At 48.3% G+C, this 21,800-nt stretch overlaps 1 protein-coding gene across 1 annotated transcript; it reads right to left on the bottom strand.

Moving 5' to 3' along the window:
• Nucleotides 1-782: 782 nt before the first annotated feature.
• Nucleotides 783-21,608, bottom strand: SSH3 (slingshot protein phosphatase 3). Its single transcript, XM_028739506.2, has 14 exons — nucleotides 21,275-21,608; nucleotides 16,705-16,742; nucleotides 14,219-14,408; nucleotides 11,596-11,714; nucleotides 10,324-10,395; nucleotides 8,261-8,326; nucleotides 7,594-7,788; nucleotides 6,802-6,895; nucleotides 6,400-6,528; nucleotides 5,592-5,638; nucleotides 5,149-5,295; nucleotides 3,525-3,725; nucleotides 2,216-2,651; nucleotides 783-1,991 (listed from the first exon to the last, which is right to left on the bottom strand). Exons 1-14 carry the CDS (start codon nucleotides 21,338-21,340, stop codon nucleotides 1,488-1,490), a joined length of 2,304 nt encoding a protein of 767 aa, XP_028595339.1. The 5' UTR covers nucleotides 21,341-21,608; the 3' UTR covers nucleotides 783-1,487.
• Nucleotides 21,609-21,800: the final 192 nt, after the last annotated feature.

Below are 21,800 nucleotides of genomic sequence, written 5' to 3'. Positions count from 1 at the left end.
GGGCACTCATTTCCACGCGAAGTAAGGCCTGACATCAGCTGCTGTCTCTCTGAATACTTTCTGGTTCTGCTTCTCAGTAAATAACTACGCTGAAATCTTGAGTCTCACCGTCAATTACCAAGGGCAGCTCTCGCTTTCAGCTGGAGACAAAAAAAATATACATCCAGCTTCCCCATATCTGACAATGAGACAAGCTACTCTATAAAGTTCCTAGCTCTGTTCTTTTTAGCAGGCATGAGATGGCGGCGACGTAAAATTACGCAACGACGCCATGGCGCAAGCAGGAAGCGGACCGAAAGGGTTGCTGGTAACTGTAGTTTCTCCCCACCCTCCGCAAGAGGTTCTGATGCTTACATGTAATGAAACCAGGCTCGCCAATTCTCCCTAGGATTCGTCAGCGCTTGGAGAAGTTGGGGCGAGTGTGACCATGTGCTTTGCTGTCTGCACACTCTACTGGTCACATGGTGAGCTGCGCCCTCATTCTGCATAGGTAAAACTCAGCTCACCGCCCACGGAAAACTGATTCCGCAAACAGCCCTATGTTGTGGGGTGCTTTATTGACCCGTTGTTCCCTAACGCAAATGGCCAGTGGCTAAAATGACCAGCTATTACCATGCAGCCACACTGTCTTTAACAGAGCCCCACAGCTGTGTGGATACTGAGTAGCCTAGCCAGAGGAAAAACTGTCCCCCGTTTCCCTCCCTCAGGTAGGCGAGTTTGTGGTCACAGATTAGGTCCCAAGCCTTAGGACACACATTTCAAAGAAAAGGACAAGAGCAGAGTTCCAGCAAGTGGAAAGTTAACCAACTTTTTTATTCCCAAGCAGAGTGAAGCTGGCAATGGCACAGTGGTTGTGTATGTGTGTGCAAAAGTAAACAGGGGCCGTTTCTTCCCCGGTTAGGATCACAGTGAGATACTACTCCACCTCATAAAGCAGGGATGTGGGGAGCCCAGAGCCCTCCTCATGTGCTGGACTACTACTCTCATCATCTCTGACCATTCACCATGCTGGCACGGCTGGAGATAGTTAAGAGCCCAGCGACATCTTGGGAGGCCACAGGGACCCCCGCAGCTTTAACAAAGGGTAGTGTTATCAAAAGTGAGTTGAAGGAATAAGCAGAAGTGCCCTGCAGTATAAATCTTGGAGCTGTGCAGTCTTCAAAGCCATTTAGAGGTCTGAAATAAGTGGTTGGACAGAGCCCCACAAGAGCGCTGGTTGCCCCCCACTGCAGTTCCATAGCTATGGAAAGAGATGGAGAGCCTGTGAAGCACTATAGTCTCTTAAAGGGATGGTCTCCCTTCCTCCTCTTTCCTGCCCTTCTCCCAGGCAGCTTTAAATTACCACTTCCCACACCAGCTGCCAATAGTGCTTCAGGCAGAGGAAACAAGCCCCCCAACAATAGGAAGTGAACCTGTTTGGCCTTCAGGGCTCCATTTATCACTCCACTTATGAACAGAAGAAAGGGGGAAATGCCACAGCAAGGGTTTCACCCTGAGTTGGGGTCCATGTCTACGCTGGCCTGGCGAACCATCCGCCGGGACCGGGAGCAGGGCAAGGAAGAACAGAGGGCAGTGCTTTCCTCAGGTTTGGATTCCTGAGGAGAAGGGGACCGGAGCTTGTCTGGTCCTTCGGGATCTGTGTGTCCCTCAAACTCCTTGGCCCGGCTCACCACCAGGGCAGCATCAGCCAGCTGAGCCACAGAGAGCCGGTGTTGTAAGGCGGGCCTGCGGCCAAATGGGACAGGGCCCTCCATGCGCTGGACAACTTTGCGCACCCTGCCTGGTGCCGGGTAGTATGAAAGCTGCTTGCAGACATGGCGACGTCCCCGGTGAGCCCTCCGCCCGCGTCGCCTGGCCCTGCGACCCTGAGCCTCCTCTTCCTCTGGCAGTGGCGTCTTTGCTGTAGAGTCTGTTCCTGACCCTGAATTTTCTTCATTTTGGGGAAATGGCTCAAAGGTCACAGTCTTCTTCTTTTCATCATGAAGAAATACCTGTTGGAGGAAGAAGAGGTAGATTGAATGAGGGCCAGCAATTACAAAGGGTTTTCCTTCATCCTGCCTCTACCATTCATCTTCGCATTAGCTGAGGTTTCAGATCCACTGATTTATGCATTGCCATTTTTGTTTCCCTTGTATGCCTTGAGGCTCCATTATAAGTTCCCTTACTCTTTCCACTTGCCTCTCTCTGGAAGCATGCCCTTACATGACCCTCTTACCTCTTCCTCAGCAGCACACTCTGGTACAGAGATGTGGCGTTCTGGGCTGTCCATTTCACTGATGCTGCGCATGACAGCATAGAGATTGATGCGTTCCCGTCTGAGCGTGGCTGGCTTCTCTGGCACTCTCATCGTAGCCAGGTGTCTTCGCACTTCCTCAGCTCCAGAGTCATCCGATGCCCCAGGTTCTTCTGTGGCCTGAAGACTGAGCCTGGGACTATCAGGAGGGTCCACCGGATGGTGAGGTTCTTCAGGAGGTTCCCGCAAAGGACGAAAGCAATACTGGGGGGTTGTCACTGGCTCCTCTGGTTCTTCTTCTGAGCTTAAAGTCTCATAGTATGGGCTTCCTGAAGGATCACTGCTGGCATCACTTATATCTGGAGAACCTTCTGAGTGGGCATCTCCTGCCTTTTGTTCCCATAGGCTGCTGTGTCGGCTGCGTAGTAACATGAGGTGAACAATGTAAGAGATTATTCAGCAAGGAATGCTAAATAAAGAGCCAAATAAAGAATGGACTTTGAATCCAGTCAGTTACAGTGAGAAGCATTAATTACACATATTAAAGATAATCACAATGTCTATTTAATTTTTGCTGCACTATTAGTGTGGGACAATTTTGCTATCAGTGCCTCCCTGTTTAAGATTAAATATCGTGTGCATAACAATACAGTGGTACCTTGGGTTACACACGCTTCAGGTTACATACGCTTCAGGTTACAGACTCCGCTAACCCAGAAATAGTGCTTCAGGTTAAGAACTTTGCTTCAGGATGAGAACAGAAATCGTGCTCCGGCAGTGCGGCGGCAGCGGGAGGCCCCCATTAGCTAAAGTGGTGCTTCAGGTTAAGAGCAGTTTCAGCTTAAGTACGAACCTCTGGAACGAATTAAGTACTTAACCCAAGGTACCACTGTACGAAACAGCCCTTTTTAACTGGAAGAAGTGCTTTGGAGTAGAAGTTGGAAATGGAGCAGTTGGCATGGATGTCGGATCTTTTCCTTGCCACTCTTTGGCACCCCCATCATTTTTTTCCACACGGAATATTTCCTGTTTGCCTTTGCACACAGGTGCTTAGAATCCCAGGAAAGGGAGATCTTCTCTGATCCCAATAGCCCCACTGAAAGTAGATTTTCCAGTCTAAGAGGATCATCATGCTGCTGCATGTAACATGTAGTTTGGCCCTTGGACAATAACAACAAGCCTTCTGCTGTGTTCTGATCAGGCTGGTCAGCTGCAGCTCCCATCAGTCTCCCTTGCCCTCCCCACATACATACACAGTGACCAGACCTGCACTCCCTCCCCTTGGGTTTACCTTGCGTCCAGAATGCCCTGATAAAGCTCCAGCTGTCTCATGAATCCTGGATTGGGGTGGACAATTGGGCGTCGTTCCCGTACATGAGAAAGGGCCTGCTCAAGTGACCACCCATACTCCTTCATGGCATATGCAATCACTGTGGAGCCAGAGCGGCTCACGCCCATCTTGCAGTGCACCAACACCCGAGAGCCTTGTGCCCTGTGGGGAATGAATATTTGCTATAAGCAAGGCTACAACATCACCCAGGACAGTCAGGAAATTCAGCATCCAGTTGCTGTACCCTCAGCCAAGAGTAGGATACCCCAGCTTCTTGGCCTAACTCAACACTTGCCAAGGCACAGATTAGGTACCGTATTTTTCGCTCTATAAGACGCACCGGACCACAAGACGCACCTAGTTTTTGGAGGAGGAAAACAAGAAAAAAAAAATTCTGAATCCCAGAAGCCAGAACAGCAAGAGGGATCGCTGCGCAGCGAAAGCAGCAATCCCTCTTGCTGTTCTGGCTTCTGGGATAGCTGCGCAGCCTGCATTCGCTCCATAAGACGCACACACATTTCCCCTTACTTTTTAGGAGGGAAAAAGTGAGTCTTATAGAGCAAAAAATACGGTATATTATGCTAAGGCCACTGTGCTGTGATCATGATGAATCCAAGTGACTGACTATCCTTGCTGCTTGGAAAACATTATGGTTGTTCAACAGCCAGTGTGGTGTAGTGGTTAGAGTGGTGGACTAGGACCTGGGAGACCAGGGTTTAAGTCCCCACTTGGCCAGGAAGCAAGCTCACTGTGGCCAACCATCTCTTAGCCTAACCTACCTCACAGGGTCGTTGTGAAGATAAACGGGGGAAAGGAAAACAGTATGTGCTACCCTGAGATCTTTGGAGGAAAAGTGATATATAAATGTAGTAATAAAAATAAATGAAGAAGAGAAAAAGCTAGGGCAAGGATGGGGAACTTCTGCCCCTCCGTATGGTGTTGAAGTCTTAACCCCCATCATTCCTGGCCATTAGCCATGCTGATGGGAGTTGCAGTCCAACATCATGTAGAGTGGGGTCACAGTTTCCTGAATGCTGAGCTAAGGCAACAATGGGAATTTCCAGATATTGTTTCCAGCAGTGGTGACTGTAGCTCTGAGCTATGAATCCTCCAATATGGGAGGAGATGGCTGGATTCAGCTGCTTGCTCTTCCAAACGAGTAACTGGCTGTGTCAAATCTGACAGAGATCAAAAGCTAGGAACTGATGGCATTGTACTTCTTAATGAAGCAGAGGGTGCATTGGGGCAAACCAGTCTCATGGGATCATCATCATCATCATCATCATGGGCTGTGCCAAATTCTCACCTGCAAAATATTCTGGGGTGAAAGGAGAGAATGGGCTGACAGTCCTACCTGGTATCACAGGTCCTCTCAAACAACAGCTGACATTTCATTCAGGGAGGTGGGGGCTTTTTGTGACAAGAGCCCTCCTCTTCCACCTCAGCCCTTGGATTCCCACTGAAAAGCCCATTTCTGTGCCTGCAATCCCGTTGACTAGATGGGGACCATGCTGGTAAGCCAAGCTTGCAATACATGAGTGCTGCAGCTGAAATCGCAACTACCATTTTGGTGTCCACTTCTCACCAGGCAGCTGAAATGAAGTTGTAGGTTTCCTTCCAGTGTGGCAGCAGCTGTGAGGTTTCCTCATCGTAGAGCCGGACATTCATGTACGTAAAGTGCTCTGGGAAGAAGTTGTCGATCTCACGGGTGACATTAAGGATGTGGCTGACCCTGTCAGGCAAGGCAAGGAGTAATCAGCAGAGAATGTGAGCAGCTCTTTTCCACCATGTTTTTAGCATGGCCTCAACTAACTAAACCATGTCCCATTTCCTAAACATCCCCCACTGCAGTTGCTCAGTATCTCAGAGTCGGGTTGGAATGCATAGTAGAAATCCCTTCTGACTAGAAGGCAAGTTTACACGGAGAGGTGTGGCAAATGGTCATCTCAGTGTCCAAGGAATCCAGATCAGATGAAGTTCCCGAAGGTACTAGTCTTGCTCTCCGAGCAGCATCTTTTGGTGACATACCTGTTCCTCTGAAGCTCCTCAAAGTTGGCTGCATTCCATTCAGAGCCCTGGGACAAAAAGGAACACCACCATGCACAGAGCTCAGTCCCAGGTGAGTGCAAATAGTTCACAAACATTCAGCCATCCTGCAATTGCTCATTAAATACTCAAAACCGAACACATTTAGCCAAATCATGTGGTAGAGTCCCTCCTAGCTTATACCATTGCAGACTGGGCAGGTGAAGGAACTGAGGTTTTGAATATGCACCCAACAGAAAAATTGCCAGCATGTAGATAGCAGAGAGTAATCTTCCTGATCAAGTGCTTGGTTGTGATTTTTATGTGAGGGAGTAACCGTGAACCGCCCTGAGACCTACAGGTATAGGGCGGTATACTAATTTAATAGCACCTGTCCAGTTTCTTAGGTCAGCTTCCAAGGCTGTTCCACCACCTGTTGAGGCTAGACTGACGGCCACCAAAGATGGAGCCTTTTCAGTGCAAACCATCCATTTAGGATTGCAGCCTTAGCTGCTTGCTGTGATTTTCAACTTTGTATGAAGTAAAGAATATAAATCTGCTGCCCCATGCTATCTCTCAAGAAGGCCTGTAGGTAGTAAAAGGGAGAGGCTTTACAGGGGGCTTTGCTTCCTCTTATGGTGGAAGGGAAGGCAAAGCCTGGAGGCCTCAAAATAACGGCAAGACTTCCATCTTCCTGCCATTCCAGGAAAGAATTTTGAGGACTCTTAAGTTGAGAGGAGGGACTGCCATTTTTAGGGGCTTGGAGCTCCAGTCTGCTGGCATCATGGATCCCTTTCCTGTACTTCCTCACCAAGTAGAGATAGTCAAAAATCCTGGAGGGCCGATCCATCTGAGCCATAATGAGAAGCATTTCATTGTCAATAAACTCCTTATAGTCGTTCAGGCTCCGACCGGCTCTCCGCTCCAGTTCTGTACGGATCTGCAGGAAGAGAGGGAGGGAGCTTGTGAGTGCTTGAGGTCCCTTTTGAGCCTGGCTGCTTTTTAAAGACATGCCCATTCCCTGTCCCTCACCCATCACTCCAACCCTTATACATACCCCTGCTTTCCCACATTCCCTTCCCAGTCCGTTTTACATATCTTGCTCCCATACCCTCTCTCTCTCTCACACACACCCCCTCACACACGTCTCCATTCCCTCACATTCTCTCCCCCCCGCCCCCTCCTCCCTCACCCCCTTGGCCCAACATCCCACCTCCTTGGAGGTGATGTTCTCCAGGTCAGTGGTGGCCATCACCTCACGCAGCTTGGCCCGGATCATCCGCTCTGTCATCTCCTGTGCTGTCGGCCTGAGGCACAGAGACGGAGGGTCGGCAAAGCTCTTGGCTCGCCAGACTCTGCCCCAGACACCATGGCACACCTAGAGCATCCCTCCCCCATTGGCAGTAGGGTTACAAATCTTGACACCATGCCAAAGCTTTGCATTTCCCTAGGTATCTTTTACACATTTGTAAATGTGCTCGTTCATTTATTGCATGTATAGCCTGAGCTTCCTCTGAGGGCCTTAAGGATTACTCCCCCCCCCCACCTCAATTTTATCCTCACAAGTTGCTGTGAGGTAGGTTAGGCTCTGACTGACCCAATATCACCCTGTGAACTCAATGGCTGGGTGAGAATGTTAACCTGGGTCTCTCTCAAGTCCTAGTTTGGTACCCAAACCACTCCACTCCACTCCAGTGCACCACAAAAAGTGATGCTACGTGCCCTGAACTGGGGGTGGGCTTCTGCTCTGATCTGTGTCTGCTCTGATCAGCATCTCCCTCCCTAATTATTACAAAAAAACAAAAACAAGGACCCTTCCCTTTCATGACCTGCAGAAGAACTTTCTGCACAGTAGTCCCTAAAACTGGCTAGCAAGGCCACCTGAAATGTCTGTGCTTTGGACTACTGCATGTTATCGAGTTCCCCCTTGGAACCACTGCAGCTCTGCTGACTACATCATTCACAGCCTATAACCAGCCCTAGGAGGGGAAGGGCCATCACTGACTGGTCAGAGAAGGCTGCAGGGGAAGTGGGCCGCACAGATTCCAAGTCGGACATGGCTAGCCATTCATTAATGCAGCTCTGCTCCGAGTTCACAGCCTTCTGATACCACTCGGTCCAGCTCAACGCACTGCCTCCTGGGAAATGGTTGTTGCAGATGGCTTCGCTGCATGCCTTGTGCAGCACTTGCAACGCTGACCTGAGAGATGACAATCAGATATCAGAGATGCGCTAAAAAAATCCTCTGAAGGCTACCACTGCCATCAGAGAAATGCAAATCTCTCTTCCCATTTCCCTCCATAATGCCCCTCTCCCAGCCTAACAAAAGCAATAGTGGCAACTACTGTATTTTTCGCTCTATAAGACACACCAGACCATAAGATGCACCTAGTTTTTGGAGGAGGAAAACAATAAAAAAAATATTTTGAATCTTCGAAGCCAGAACAGCAAGAGGGATTGCTGCACAGCGATCCCTCTTACTGTTCTGGCTTCTGGGATAGCTGCGCAGCCTGCATTAGCTCCATAAGACGCGCACACATTTCTCCTTACTTTTTAGGAGGGAAAAAGTGAGTCTTATAGAGCAAAAAATACAGTATATCCTTGTTCCCCCACATTCATCCTTTCCCACGCATGTCCTTGCGCTTTTCACCCTACCTGACAGCCTTGCTTACCACATGGTCTGGACTGAAATGGGCTTAAAGATACGGGTCTGCCCCCCAGACGTCACACTGAAGCCCCTGGGGAAAGAGAAGGGGAGAGCAGTGTCACAAGGAACTTGGGAGCGCTCCACCTGAGATGCAGATATACGGAAAGAGGCAAATAACAATGCAGTACTTGGCACGGTTGTGAAACTAGTTTGAGATCTTCCATGGTGCCAGGTTCCATTTGTAAGCAAAAAAGAGAATCTGATCCTTTTCTGATCTTGAGATCTAAAAGTCAGGATAGTGTTGCTTCTTGCCTTGTGCAATGGCAACAACCTTAATCTACGCATTCTAGAAAGGATGGCGCCAGCTGAAGTCAATATTTTAGGTATGCTTCTTCTGCACTGCTTAATCCTTCTAAAAATTCTCAGCCTTAGCAAATAAATTATTCTTCTCTCATTCTAACCATAAAGTTTTCTGCAGGGGACAAGGTAAATATGGAAAATTCTAACAACTCTACTGAGACCAGGCCAGTTGTCAGGCCCCACTGAGTTTAGTCTGTGATTACTTTTCCTCAGGAGGGGGCGGGGAGCCAGAAAAGTAAGTTGCAAAGCAGTATCTGTGTAACTCTGGAAGTTAAACAGACAGTTGGATTTTATGTGAGGCCTGTATTGTGGGTTTGCCCCTCAGCTGTTGGAATGCTCCTGTGACTTTCCTGACTATGCAGTGTAAACTGGCCTGGAGTTTTCAGGGAGCTATTGATTTCCCTTCTGGACAAGGAAACCTGAAAGTCTGATTGCTTGCAGTTGTGGTTTAGTGACTGACCAGTGTCCTGTTTGAGGAGTTCTGATTTTTTTGAAATGGCAAATGCACTGAAGGGTGGCTAAGTGTCTGCTTTTTATCTATCTATTTTTTCTTTGGAAGGTACAATTTGGATTTATGTATTTTTTTTGCCTGAACCCCCAAAATACATTGGGTTGGCCCTGAACCCTAGTTAGCCCTCCATCATCATCATCATCATCTAGTTATAGGTAGGTAGCCATGTTGATCTGTCGTAGTGGAAACAAAATAAAAAAAATCCTTCCAGTAGCACCTTAGAGACCAACTAAGTTTGCTATTGGTATGAGCTTTCATGTGCATGCACACTTCTGCAGATACACTCAATGTATCTGAAGGTGCTACTGGTCTCTAAGGTGCTACTGGTGCTACTGGAAGGATTTTTTAAATTTTGTTATCATCATAATCATCATCATCATAATTTATTTATGCCCCTCCCATCCGGCTGGGTTTCCCCAGCCAATCTGGGCAGTTCCCATCAGATTAAAAACAGAATAAAACATCAAACATTAAAAACTTCCCTAAACACGGCTAATTAAGGCCCAGAAGTCCATCTCTTTGCTCTTTTATCCCAAAATATGGCCACTCAAGGCCTTTGTGCCTCAAGCTCAACCACCTTCAACTGCCTGAAGCTCTCCTGCTAACTCAGATGACTCTGCCTTTTACCCCCTTTTGCCCCTTATGCCTAGAACTGTTCTCCAGGAAACCTGTGTGAAGTAGACCTTCTTGGATTTCCTTCAAAACATACCTTTCCTGTGAAAAGTCTGGGACGAACACACATAGCCTAGTCCTCTTCCATCATGGAACCAAACACAAGTATGACTCACTGAAATAAAGCTGTGCACATTATTGGTGCTACATGGCTATTATTAACAACAACCATAGGATGAGACACAGCATGGGGCAGGCTCTCAAGGAGACTTTTTAAGGAAAAGAGACCATGCAGAAAAGAATGCTTGGTTTCCATTTAATACTGGAGGGAGAGACAGCAAAAAACACAAACTCTCCCGTAGCTATTCAGGACTTTGTAGAAAGTGGTTTGTAGTCTGTGGAGACCATTTTCAAGTCAGATGAGAGAGCAGGCAGTGTTGGTGAAACTGGGCGAGGAGAAAAATAAACACACACCAAAAAAATGGCCTCTCACTATCTCAGTCTGTTTGAGTATCCTAGTTTGTTTGCAAAGCACAGAGCTTATATGAGGATTACTATTACATGGAGCATTGTGGGTGCCTGGTGGGGTTAGGTCTGTCTCTTACCCATCGCCATCAAGGAAGACCTGAGTATCACTCCAAAGCGGAAGCACCATCCCCAGTGTGCAGGCAGCCGAGCTGGGAGGTAAAGAGAGAAGAGATCAGGTAGCTACTGAAGGGGTTATTATAGTCCATGGGTAGGCAAACTAAGGCCCGGGGGCCAGATCTGGCCCAATCGCCTTCTCAATCCAGCCTGCGGATGGTCCGGGAATCAGTGTGTTTTTACACGAGTAGAATGTGTGCTTTTATTTAAAATGCATCTCTGGGTTATTTGTGGGGCATAAGAATTCGTTCACCCCCCCCCTCCAATATAGTCCAGCCCCCCACAAAGTGTGAGAGACAGTGGACTGGTCCCCCCCGCTGAAAAAGTTTGCTGACCCCTGTTATAGTCCCTGTGCTTGTCCTACAAACGTTCCCCATTCACCCCATCTGCACTCGCCTCTTAACCTGCTTTTTCAATAGCTTGATCAGCATTGTAAAAATCACTGATAGCAAAGCCAAGCAAGCATTCCAGAGCTGTGACAGAGGTGCTTGGCGAACTGCACAGCTATCTTCCATTCAGCTCCTTGATTTGGACGTCTTCCTGCAGCATGCTCGAGTGCCTGTGCCCTTACTGAATACATAAACAAAGGTTCTTCTGGAGCACAGGCATTGGGAATGGGGTGGAGAAGAAAGACTGGGTGAAGGGTTGCCAAACCAGTTCGACCAGGGAGTAAAATACATTAAGGAGTTTAGATACACACACAGCGAAGGACAGAAAGAAAGCACTCTGAAGCAAAGATGCTTTCGATAAGGGTTTTGAACAAACATCATGCAGAGAGAAAAGGGGTTGTGTTCTTCCGAGGGCATTTTCTTGGAAGCATGCCCCATTAATTTCAACGGTACTTGCCTTCGGCTAATGGTAATTTGGAACACAACCTTGGTTATTGAAGCAGAGAATGTTGCCTGTTCCCTATGCATGTTTGTTCAGAAGATCCACCGCATTCAATGGGACTTACTTTCAAGGAAGCAGTATGCATCAGCCTGTAGTCTAAGAGACTTTCAGCACAATCCTAGTCATGTCTACTCAGAACAAAAGTCCTATATAATTAAATGGGGCTTATTCTCAGGCAAGTGGGTCAAGGATAGAACCTTACTGGGTATCTCATTTTGGTCCAAGCCTTGATGAAAGACATCATGGAGAAGATACAAGGCAGGACAGTATAGACAGCTGGAAGCTTTCTAGCTTAGAAGTGCCTGGGCCCCACCCCTTCTGCATCTTCGTGCTTGTCCTCTCACCCTTCTTCAGGGAAGTCAACTCCCAGCAGCACCATCTCACTCTTGCTCTCCACCTCTGCTGCTGACACAACCAGCAAGTACCGGATCCGGTGAGCTCGAGCCGACTCCAGCCTCACAGCCTGGAGGAGGGAAACAAACATGTAGTCCTTGCAAGACTGTCCTTGTGTGTGTCACCTCCACACATATGACAGTAAGATTCCACCATAACTGTTGGTGGTGCATTTGGCAGATCCAGGGATAGTTCTTTGTTTAGCACCACCAGCAACTTCTGAAAAAAATTCCACGATTCCTGAGACCAGTGTCATAGCTAAGTATCATATTGTTACTTGTGTGGAAATAACGTAAGATAGCAACTTGGGATAATCCAAGTAGGACTAAGACAGAGTGCCCCTTGTTCCTTGCCAGTAGCCATTTGTGCACTTTTCAGTATGAGGGGGAAAAGGGTTTTGAGGAGAAACTCCATTTACATTTATCCAGAAATAAGTGCATCACATTTTCATCTCTGAGCCCAAGAGCCCTGGCACTGAGGTTCTCAAAGCTATTAAATCATCCATTGAAAATCATATTATACAAGGCTTTTAGCACAAAATCATTAGGAAATAGAAGGGAAGTTTCAGAAAAAGGCTGGATTAAGTGAATGCAGTTTGGCATTGCGTGGTAGGATCAGAGGGAAGAGCCTCTGGACCTAAGTGTTATGGGAGTGTTTTTCATATTTTTCTGCACACTTTCCACATTGGCAAATGCCATGGATCTTCAGTAGTTTTGCCAAGGGGTTTGGGGCATGTTCTAGGAAGACACACACACAGAGGGGGCAGGGAGTGTTATTGTGGACCACTAGACAAGCATATGAGACCTCAGTATTGACTTGCCTGAACTGAGATTATACTGGACAGATGCATGTTTATTTATTTAATTCTCCATTTCCCACACTGCAAGGGAAGATCCGCAGTGGGGAGCAAGCTATCTTTTAGGGCAGCTTGTCTGCTGCTACTGAACTTCCGAATGAGCCACGTCTGCTAAGCTCCTGAGAACATCAGTAGCTACCAAAAAGCAGCATGAGAACCGCTGCCTTCAGGAACTGCCCCAGGTACTTGGAGGCTGTTGTGACTCACTCTCTAGAAAAGAAAGAAAACCCAGCACATGCTACTTTGGAAATCTCCCAGCAGAGTCCCCAAAGCCAAAGCCGGGATCAGACTCGGCAGAGACGCCATCTCTGGCTGTCTGCCCAAGAGAGCAAAAGCCCCGCAGGCCATAAATGGGGAAGTGGCTGCAGCTCCCGGCTGAATGTCTGCCTGAAAACCACATTCCTCAAGGAGAGGAATCCCTCACCGCCCTGCTCTGAGCCTCCACAAGCATGGACAATGAGGCTCTCAGAAGCCAGGCCTCTCCAGCACAGAGTTTTGCAGCAGGAAGGCAAAGCGGAATCAGATTATCACAGGACTCCCAGGCAAGAGGCAACACAGATTCTAGAATCGTGCTAAGAGGAGGAGAAAGGTGAAGATCAAGGTCAAGAGGAAGGAGTTAATAGTCGGGTGTCCGCTCCACAGACCAGCTGAACTAGCCTGGGAAGCAATCTGGGTCACTAAGGCGTTCTCACTGAGGCAGTAAACTTGTGCCCTTTCAGGCTTCAGGTGCGATCCCACGATGGAAGGATTCAGTCATGTAAATCCCACCCACAGCCTGAAGCGATACTGTCTAGACACAGGTTTACTGCCTCTTAGAACTAGGCCGGAGCCTGAGGGCGCACACCTCCCTTTTCTGAAATATTGTGTCTGCAGAAAATAGCCCTCTTTCATTTCAGAACAGTTGTCTCTTGTGGCACGGCTTGCCCAACCAGGCCTGTAGGACAGCAGCAAGGCACACTGGGTACAGCTGGTGGTTCTGGACAGGAGGGCAGAAAAGCACTTATGCCATTAAGGGAAGGAATCCCACTAACATACATTTAAAGCACAGCTATACCATCTTAATAGTCGCAACTTCCCATGGGAGCTGCAATATATAAAACAAACACTCTGTGGTGATGAGGATGTTATTGTATTTGTTTGTTACTGTGCTATGTATTTTTGTGTTTTTATATTGTAAATCACTCTGTGATCCTCGGATGGAGGGTGGTATAGAAGTTTAATAAGTAATAAACAAATAGTTTACTAATCACAGACCTATAGTAAACAGCACCAACCTATAGGGCTCTTTGGGGTGGGTGAAGCCATGTGCTTTAATTGTAATCTGTGGGTGTTACTACAGAAGGTCAAGATAAGATCATTTGATGAACAGAATGAACCTTAAACTGGCCTGGCTTGGCAGCAGAAAGCTGGAATATTTTTTGTTCCAATAGTAAGCAATGCTGAGCCAGGCAGAGAAGGGAATTTGCCCTGAGTGTTGGGCCTTGGCAGGGTTGAGTGGGTGGAAATGGAGATCGTGCTGATTCCAGAACAGGAGGAGGGAAAAGGGCAAAGGCCCTGTCCCAAGCAAACTCTTTTACAAGGCAGTCAAAAACACTGAGCTCCATAACCGCCTGCTCCAGACTCTTTATTCGAAGAGGCACATTTTGTGGTCAGGCCAATTGCTTTCCTGTCTCTTGTCATCCGCACTCTGCCGTATCTCCCTGCCCTCACAGTCTCACCAGCCGGATGCTGTCTTCTGGCCGCATCAACCCCACCATTTGCTGCAAGTGCTGCTCCTGTTGTTCAGCCGCGGCATTCTCACTCTTAGGCTTGTGGTCTAGGGGGGTGGCTGGGCCTTCCTGCACAGACTCCAGCTTTTCTTCTTCCTGCAGGAGCAAAGCAGCTCCTTTGACCATGACGAAGCTGTGGCTGAAAAGGGAAAGAAACGGAGATAGGTAGAAAAACCCTCTTGCGCCAGAAGGAGAGCTTGCCCCATTAAATCCTTCCTCATTCCAAGGGGGGATGCAAGAAGCTGCCTTACCCTGACAATGATCCATTGAACTGAGCGTTTTCTACACTGTTCAGCAGCAGCTCTCTAGAGTTTCAGGCTGGGAATCTGTCCCAGTCCTACCTGGAGACGCCTGGGACTGAACCTGAAACCTTCTGTATAAAAGGAGGTGCTCTACCACTGAACTACGGCCCTTCCCCATGAACGCTTGGGAGCAATTTGCAATTACAGAACAGTCACAAAATCTGAAGTAGTCCAAGAGAGGCAGGCCTAGCCATCAAGGCAAACTAGGTAGGTTGTGCTAGCTAGAAGCCTTGAGGCCTATTAAATGTATACAGAGGTGGCAGAATATTGAAAAATCACATCAGATTTTAAAATAAAATGTTGAAAAACGTTGACTCTAAGGAACATATAACCAATATTAGCTATACTCAGCTGGAATACAAGCAAGCATTTTAGAAATTGCAACCTTTTTAAAAAAAATGTCAATATTGATTTATTACCTACTTAAAAACAACAACACAAAGTATAAGGAATTCCCCCCAAGAGTTTTTAAAACTATTTGCCGAATCTCTGCTTTTCTCACACTTTTTAAACAGAGATGTGTGCTCTAAAAATGACTGCCAACCCATGACTAATTAGACAAAAAGGCTATAATACTCCCTACATGCTACACACTATTGTGTTTAACAGTGCTCCCATCATTTTTCAAAAAGCAGAGATTATCTAGGGGAAGCGATTTAGAGTGGAGGAGAAGTAGGGGAAGTGGGCAGTAGCTGTTCCCCCAGCCATTATTTCTCTGTTCACCTCACCCCCCTGCCCCACCTGTAGAGTTCAAAGGTGTTTGAAAAGATGGCAAGTTCTGTTACAGAGGACGAGGGAATTAGATCCTTCCAGTTCACCAGAATTAGAGAACTTTCCAGTATACTGTACATTTATATTTAAAGCACAGTATCCTCCCATGCATTTGTTTGGTGCACATTTTCCATTGCAAGATAATTTATCCTATTCCCCACTCTTCTTTGCAAGGTTTCCCCCCCTCTTTTCAGAGCAACAAACATGCAGTTGTTATGCTTTTGCTGCACAAGATTGCACTTCTCTTGTGAAAATGTAATTCTTCCCTCCAATGCAATTGGGACTGCGGTGTACAATTTGGTTTTGCAAATGTCATGGGATATTAATGAGGAACACAACTCTCTCCTCCTCACCACCACCAAACACCCACATCAGTTGGTTGCTGTGACTCAGGCATTGATAACCTTGAGTTTGGATTACTGCAATGTGCTTTATGTGGGGCTGCCCTTAGCTTGCCCTGCAAGCTGCAAGTGGTGCAAAATGCAGCAATTAGACAACTCACCGGGGTGCCTTACCACATGCATATTACACCACTCCTACAGGAGCTCCATTAGCTGCCATTTAGCTACTGACCCAGGTTTAAGGTTTTGCTTTTGACCTATACTGCCTTAACAGTTTGGGACCGATTACCTGAAGGCTCCCTTTCTCCTTCTTGCTCATTACAATCAGCTATGGCACACTTTTTATGTGTGTTTGGCAGTAACCAAGAAGAGTCTTCTCTGTGCAGGCACCCTCTCTCCCTTCAGCTTAAAAAGGCACCAGAATATGCTCCTAAATGTTTGCTAATTTTTGATTCCAGAGTATGGTATCACGATTTAAATTTACTCTGGGTCACTGTTGTCTTTTTAACCTGTAGCTTTTTTAACTGTTTAATTTGTTATGATATCTTTTGTAGTACGCCACTTTGGATGCTTCATGAAAAACAGGGTAAAAATAAATCAACTATTTTTTCCTGTTTGAACTCCTACACTATATTTTTCTAGTACAGGGGCTGTTGGTGCAGCACTAGTTGTTTTTTTAAAGTTAGAAGAAGCAGCAATGCTCCACCTTCCTGCACCGCCACTACCCACTGCACTGTTTTGGAATATTTATACTCTCTTCCTTCTGCATTTCTTCACAATGTAGCTCCAGCATTGGAACCATATTTTTAAAAATAAGTTGCAAAGTGCAACTTCCTCCCACTCTAATGCCTTAAGGGGGGGGGTACTCTGGTGCTGGGTTCCTGCTACTGGGAGTAACACACTAAATCCAAAACATTTTTTTAATAAATGGTGTGAAAAAGCCCAGAAGCTGGTTTGGGAGGACCCTGGTCTTTTTGTTTGTATGTGTGAAGGGACAGGATTACAAAGGCTAGCTCCTTACCGTCGCTGCAGCTGTCTCTTCCGAGGAACCTCTTCATCCTGCAAGGGAATTCCAGGTAGATCAGTCACTTCTGATCCAGGGCAAAGAAGAAGAAATCTCCTGCTCCAGATTAAACGATGTTCTAAGTTTCCGCACATGTGGCACCAATCTCCTAGACACGGTCATTTCCACCAAGGGCTGTCCCAAGGCATTTTGCTTCCTGAGCCAAAGGGGCAAGATGCCGCTCCCCTTATTCCATATGCAGAAGCCAACCAGGCAGGCCCTTGAATATCACCTGAAGAGTGGAGATGGGACAGCATCCTCCCTTGGACCTGAGGGCAGCAGGCTGGTTTGGGAGCTGCAAGGCAGATCACATGGCACACTCAGCTCTACACTCTACTCTACTGAGTGCTCTGCACTCCTCAGCAAATGCTGCCCAAAACAGCCATCTTATTCTGCCTAATGGTAGAGGTGGCCCTGCCACCTAGGTCTTCCAGAGGTAAGCAGGTCCACACAGAGCAGGGGGCCCTCAGAGGGCTTTTTTTCAGCCGGAACTCTCCGGAACTCAGTCCCAGCACCTCTCAGGTGGGCACCATTGCCATTCTACGAGAATGAGGGAGGTGTTCATGGAGAGTTCCAGAACCTCTTTTTCTAGAAAAATGGCACTGACTCCTCAGAGGGCTAAGCTGGCTGGGGAAGTCTGCCAAACTTGGACTGCCATGCCTCCTAGCCAACTGGGGACTCCCACCCCAGGCCTCAGACAAGCTCTGCATGGGCCTGGGGATAAAACAGTTTGACCCAATTAAATCACTGAGGCTTTTACCTTGGTGGGACTTGGGAGTGATAGCAGGCTGCCTTTCTTTTAAGTGATGAATAAGTTTATTTGTCTAGACCACAGAGCCATAACATACAGCAATGCACAAACATTGTAAATGCAGGCTGTAAAACCATAAAATATTCTACCATTTATTATTAAAATCATCTACCTCATGCACAGCTGAAATGTTTTAAGCTCATGCTTGCCAACACAAAAGGCATACAAAGAACGCACTGCTGGCGAGCACAGGTTTAAGGGCTTTTCCACACTTGCCTTTCCTCTGGTCTTTTCCAGGGACAGTCAGTGCTTCAAAGGTACGTGTCCAAGGAACTTTTTATTTTTTGCTCCAGAGCTTTCCCTGCAAAAACCCGCTCTTTAGTATTCAGTCGGAGCACATGTCAATCTGCAGAAAGCCAGAATTGACATTTGCTCTGATTTCAGAGGGAAAGCTCTGTGGCAAAAAAGAAACACACTTGAACACAGAGCTTTAAAGTGCAGACTTGTGCCTGGAAAGAGTGGGGCAAAAGGTAAGAGTGGAGAAGGCCCAAGTTCTGGCGGGCTACACCCATGGCTGGGGCAGGTGGCTGGCACCTTCCATAGCAACTTCAGAACGATTCCTTTATACCAGAAGAACCAAACCACCTCAAAATTGCATTTGCGCTGTTGGCTCTGCCATGGAATAACCCAGCATGACATAATGTTCCTGTTCCAAGCAGTCCCTTCTGTGCCACAAGCACAGAACTGTTATGCCACCTCTGATCCCGAACATCAACAGGACTTCCTTGAAGTAGCTAGCCTTTCATTATGGGCCTACAAGTCAGGGCTAGATCTGGGACCTATGGGCAACAGATTCCAGAAGGGTGCTCCAATTTCTTGTCTTCATGTCATTAAAAAAAACACTTCAGAACTGAACAGAAGGTCACCATATTGATTTTCACTTCAGGTGGAAAACCAGGGCTGGCTCTACAGTGAATATGGGATTCTGCCATAAAAGGGATGTTTTTGAAAACCTGCTGGTTCTTGGCCTATATAAGAAGCTAGAACACTTGCTGAAGACAAAGGTGACCAATTAATAACAATCATAGAATTGTAGAGTTGGAAGGGACCCTGAAGATCATCTAGTCGTCAGTATTATTATCCCTGCACTGTAGATGGTGGGGCTGAGGCCAAAAGAGAGCGGCTTCTCCAAAGCTACAAAACGAGTTCCCTGCTAAGGCAAGGGTCAAACCAAGGACTTTGCAGCTCAAGCTGTTAGCTACTACACTAATTCTTAGCATTCTGCACCAAGCCTGGACATCTTACGTCCCACTAAGCTGAGTGTTCCCTGCGGACCACATCTATGGGCTGAGAGGTGCTCTCCGCCATCTTTTTTGTAGGTCCATATCCCCTATAAGAAAGAAACTAGAATATTTATCAAGCCTTGTGCGTTTCACAATCTGCGACTGGTGGTCTGTGTTTGCCCTGGTGGATCACAAGCTGTGCAGACCTGCACAATGTCACAGTTTCACAGCTGAGGGCTGGTGGGTGGGTGGGAGGGAATCCAGCTTGGAAATACACAGTGTGGTTCCATTTTAGGACACTGCTAGTCTCCCGTCTCCTTGGAATGGTTGCAAATATTTTCCTGGAGCGGCCTTGAATTCAGGCTCTTGCATAACCTTATCTATGTGGTTCCCAGTCTGTTGGCAATTTCCTGTGACATTTTTAAGCATGGAAAAAAACACAAACCTTGTCCCTGCCACTTCCTAATTGCCAGCTCCTTGCACAATGTCTAATTACGCTTGAAATGCAATCAGCCCAGCAAACTGCCAAGCTTGGGGTGTGAGAACTCTAGCACTAGGCACCCCAGTGCAAAGGGACACAGAGGTATCCCAGGGTTGGTGTTCCGGGGTGGGGAAATCTTGCTTTTCTGAGGCTATTATGCAAGGGATATTTTTTGCTGCCTTCCACGGGCCCCTGACGTTGCAATCTGCAAGGAACCGGCAGGAAGTGGCAAGTTGTGAAACTCCCTGACAAGTCACTTATTAATGCCCAGTTCTTCTGCACAGGATCCTGAGCTGTCAAGAGCTGATTAGAGGAAGAAAGGGGGAAGGAGTAAGGACTGGGGAAAGCATATCTGTGGGGACCCAAGCAAGGAAAGGCAATTGACCACTGTGGCAGGCTTTTGACAGGCTTCCTTACATGGAGAATTGAGAGAGAGAGAGTTGATCAGGGAGGGAAGGAATCCCACAACAAGGCACCCTGTGTGGGGCAGAGAAGCTCAGGCCAGAGGAGCTGAATGGGTGTTTCACAGCTGGCCCCTGTTCTCTACAGCACTCGCAATGAGGAGGGACTATGAAGCTCAAACATTCTGGCTTCACGCAGCCAGAACCCCTCTATATGAACCCCTCATTCCACTCACCCACCCACCCAGGAAGGCTATGAGTTGTGCAAGCACCCAGCCCAAGGAGGATGCTGGTAAAATGCCTCCACCATACCTTTCTGGGGATGCCACATGCTCAAGATCATGCCTTTGTATACCTCTCCCGCTCCATTAGGCAACCCAGAACTGTTTACAATAAGGTTACCAGATGTCCCCGTTTCCCGGGGACAGTCCCCAGATTTACAAATCAGTTCCCTGACAAAATCCACTGAATTTGACTGAAGTTGAAACGTGTCCCCGGATTCATTGAAAAAAATCTGGTAACCTTAGTTCTGTAGCCACAGCTACCAGCACAGAGGTAGTTGCTTCTGCTTGGACATTTTAATACTACTCCATAAGAGCTGCCTTAGACCAAATTAGACCATTGGCCCACCTAGTTCAATATTATCTCTACGTGGTCTGGCAGCACCTCTTCCGGGTGTCAGGCAGGGGACATTCCCAGCCCTGCCTGGAAACTCTGGGAATTGAATCTGCAGGCAGAGCAGATGCAGTCTAGAACATAAGAAGAGCCTGCTGGATCAGGCCCCAAGGCCCATTTAATCCAGCATCCTGTTCTCAGAGTGGTCAAACCAGATGCCTGCAGAAAGCCTCCAAACGGGGCACGGCAGCCACAGCAGCTGAGGTTTCCAGCAACTGGTATTCAGAAGGATGGAGGCAGAACATGGCCATCATGAGGATCTACAGGCCTTTCCCTACAAATGATGGCTTTAAAAAGAAAAGAAAAAACCCCATCCTTTTGACACTCTGTGACTTACACTGAATGCAAGTATGACAGAACAGGTACGCGGAGTTCGTGTTTCATGTTGAGACTGGCCCACCTGGAGTGGCAAAGGTGGGAAACACGAGTCCCTGCTGCAGCAGGTAAAGAAATCCTACACATAAGAGTGGAAGACCGTCGTTTTCTTTCCCTGTCCCACTGGTGCTTCACCCCAGGGAGCTCCCTCTACTGGGAAGAAGAGGGCGGGGAAATCTCTTGCCTGATCTTTGGCGCTTGGGCCCCCTTCTCTGCGCAATGCCGCCCCCCACCCCGCGCAAGCCAGTCCTTCTTCCGACAGCGCCCCTGCAGGGAGGTGCGAGAACAAACGGCCAGATCCTTCGGGGCCAAAATGGTGCAAGGTGCAGTCGCTTGCACAGCTCAGCATACAGCTTGCAATGGGAGAGAGAGGTGGCGAGAAAGGGGCACACGATGGCGCAGCCGTCGAAACAACACCCCCCCCACCAGCCCCAGAAAGGGGATGATGGATCGCAGCCGTGCCTCAAAGAAGAGCCGCTGCTGTGTGGGTCCCGTCGGGGGATCAGGGTGGGGTTCTCTTGGGGCGGCTTGAGGCTGGGCTAGAAGCGGCGTGCGAGCTCACCTTGCTGCCGGTGGGTGTCGAGTGGCCGCTCCCCGACGGGGAGCGACAGACGGTCACCAGCGCCATGCGCGGCTTGTTGCGCCCTTCCTCCGCTCCCAGCGCGCGGGGAGCCGACGGGGAAAGATCGTACCACTCGGCGCCGCTGCCGCCGCCGCAGCTACAGACAGCCTCCAGGGGGCGGGCGTGCCTAGCCTTCCGCGCACTCCCTGGGTCAGGCCAGGGTGGGACCTGCCGGCCGTAAACTTTCTTCTCCTGCTCTCAGCCGCCTTAACCAGGAAGCTCAAGGATGCTGCGCGGCGGAATCGCGCACGTCCTTGGCGGGAGGCTCTTAAAGGAACCAGCCCCAAGACGCGGCAGGGTTTTCCCCAGCCGGGAGCGGAGGTGGGAGGAGCGTCGGGCTGCTCTGGGCTCGCTTCCCCAAGCCGCAGTGGCACCCTACCATCACAGGGGCCAAGGCTCAGCCCCGGCACCTATTCTGAGTGCTGCGAGGCCTGCGCATGATGGGAAGCGGGGTAACAAGCGCCTC

Source organism: Podarcis muralis, chromosome 1 (genome assembly GCF_964188315.1).
Source record: "Podarcis muralis chromosome 1, rPodMur119.hap1.1, whole genome shotgun sequence".
NCBI lineage: Eukaryota > Metazoa > Chordata > Lepidosauria > Squamata > Lacertidae > Podarcis > Podarcis muralis.
This window is presented reverse-complemented; position numbering and strand designations above follow the sequence as displayed.

What these genes read in the sequence shown, in the direction of transcription:
- SSH3 (XM_028739506.2), bottom strand. Translation starts at nt 21,340, where the DNA reads ATGGCGCTGGTGACCGTCTGTCGCTCCCCGTCGGGGAGCGGCCACTCG. An exon ending in CGACACCCACCGGCAGCAAG is followed by an intron (nt 16,743 to 21,274) that starts GTGAGCTCGCAC and finishes ATTCCCTTGCAG; the next exon opens with GATGAAGAGGTTCCTCGGAA. An exon ending in AAGAGACAGCTGCAGCGACG is followed by an intron (nt 14,409 to 16,704) that starts GTAAGGAGCTAG and finishes TTCCCTTTTCAG; the next exon opens with CCACAGCTTCGTCATGGTCA.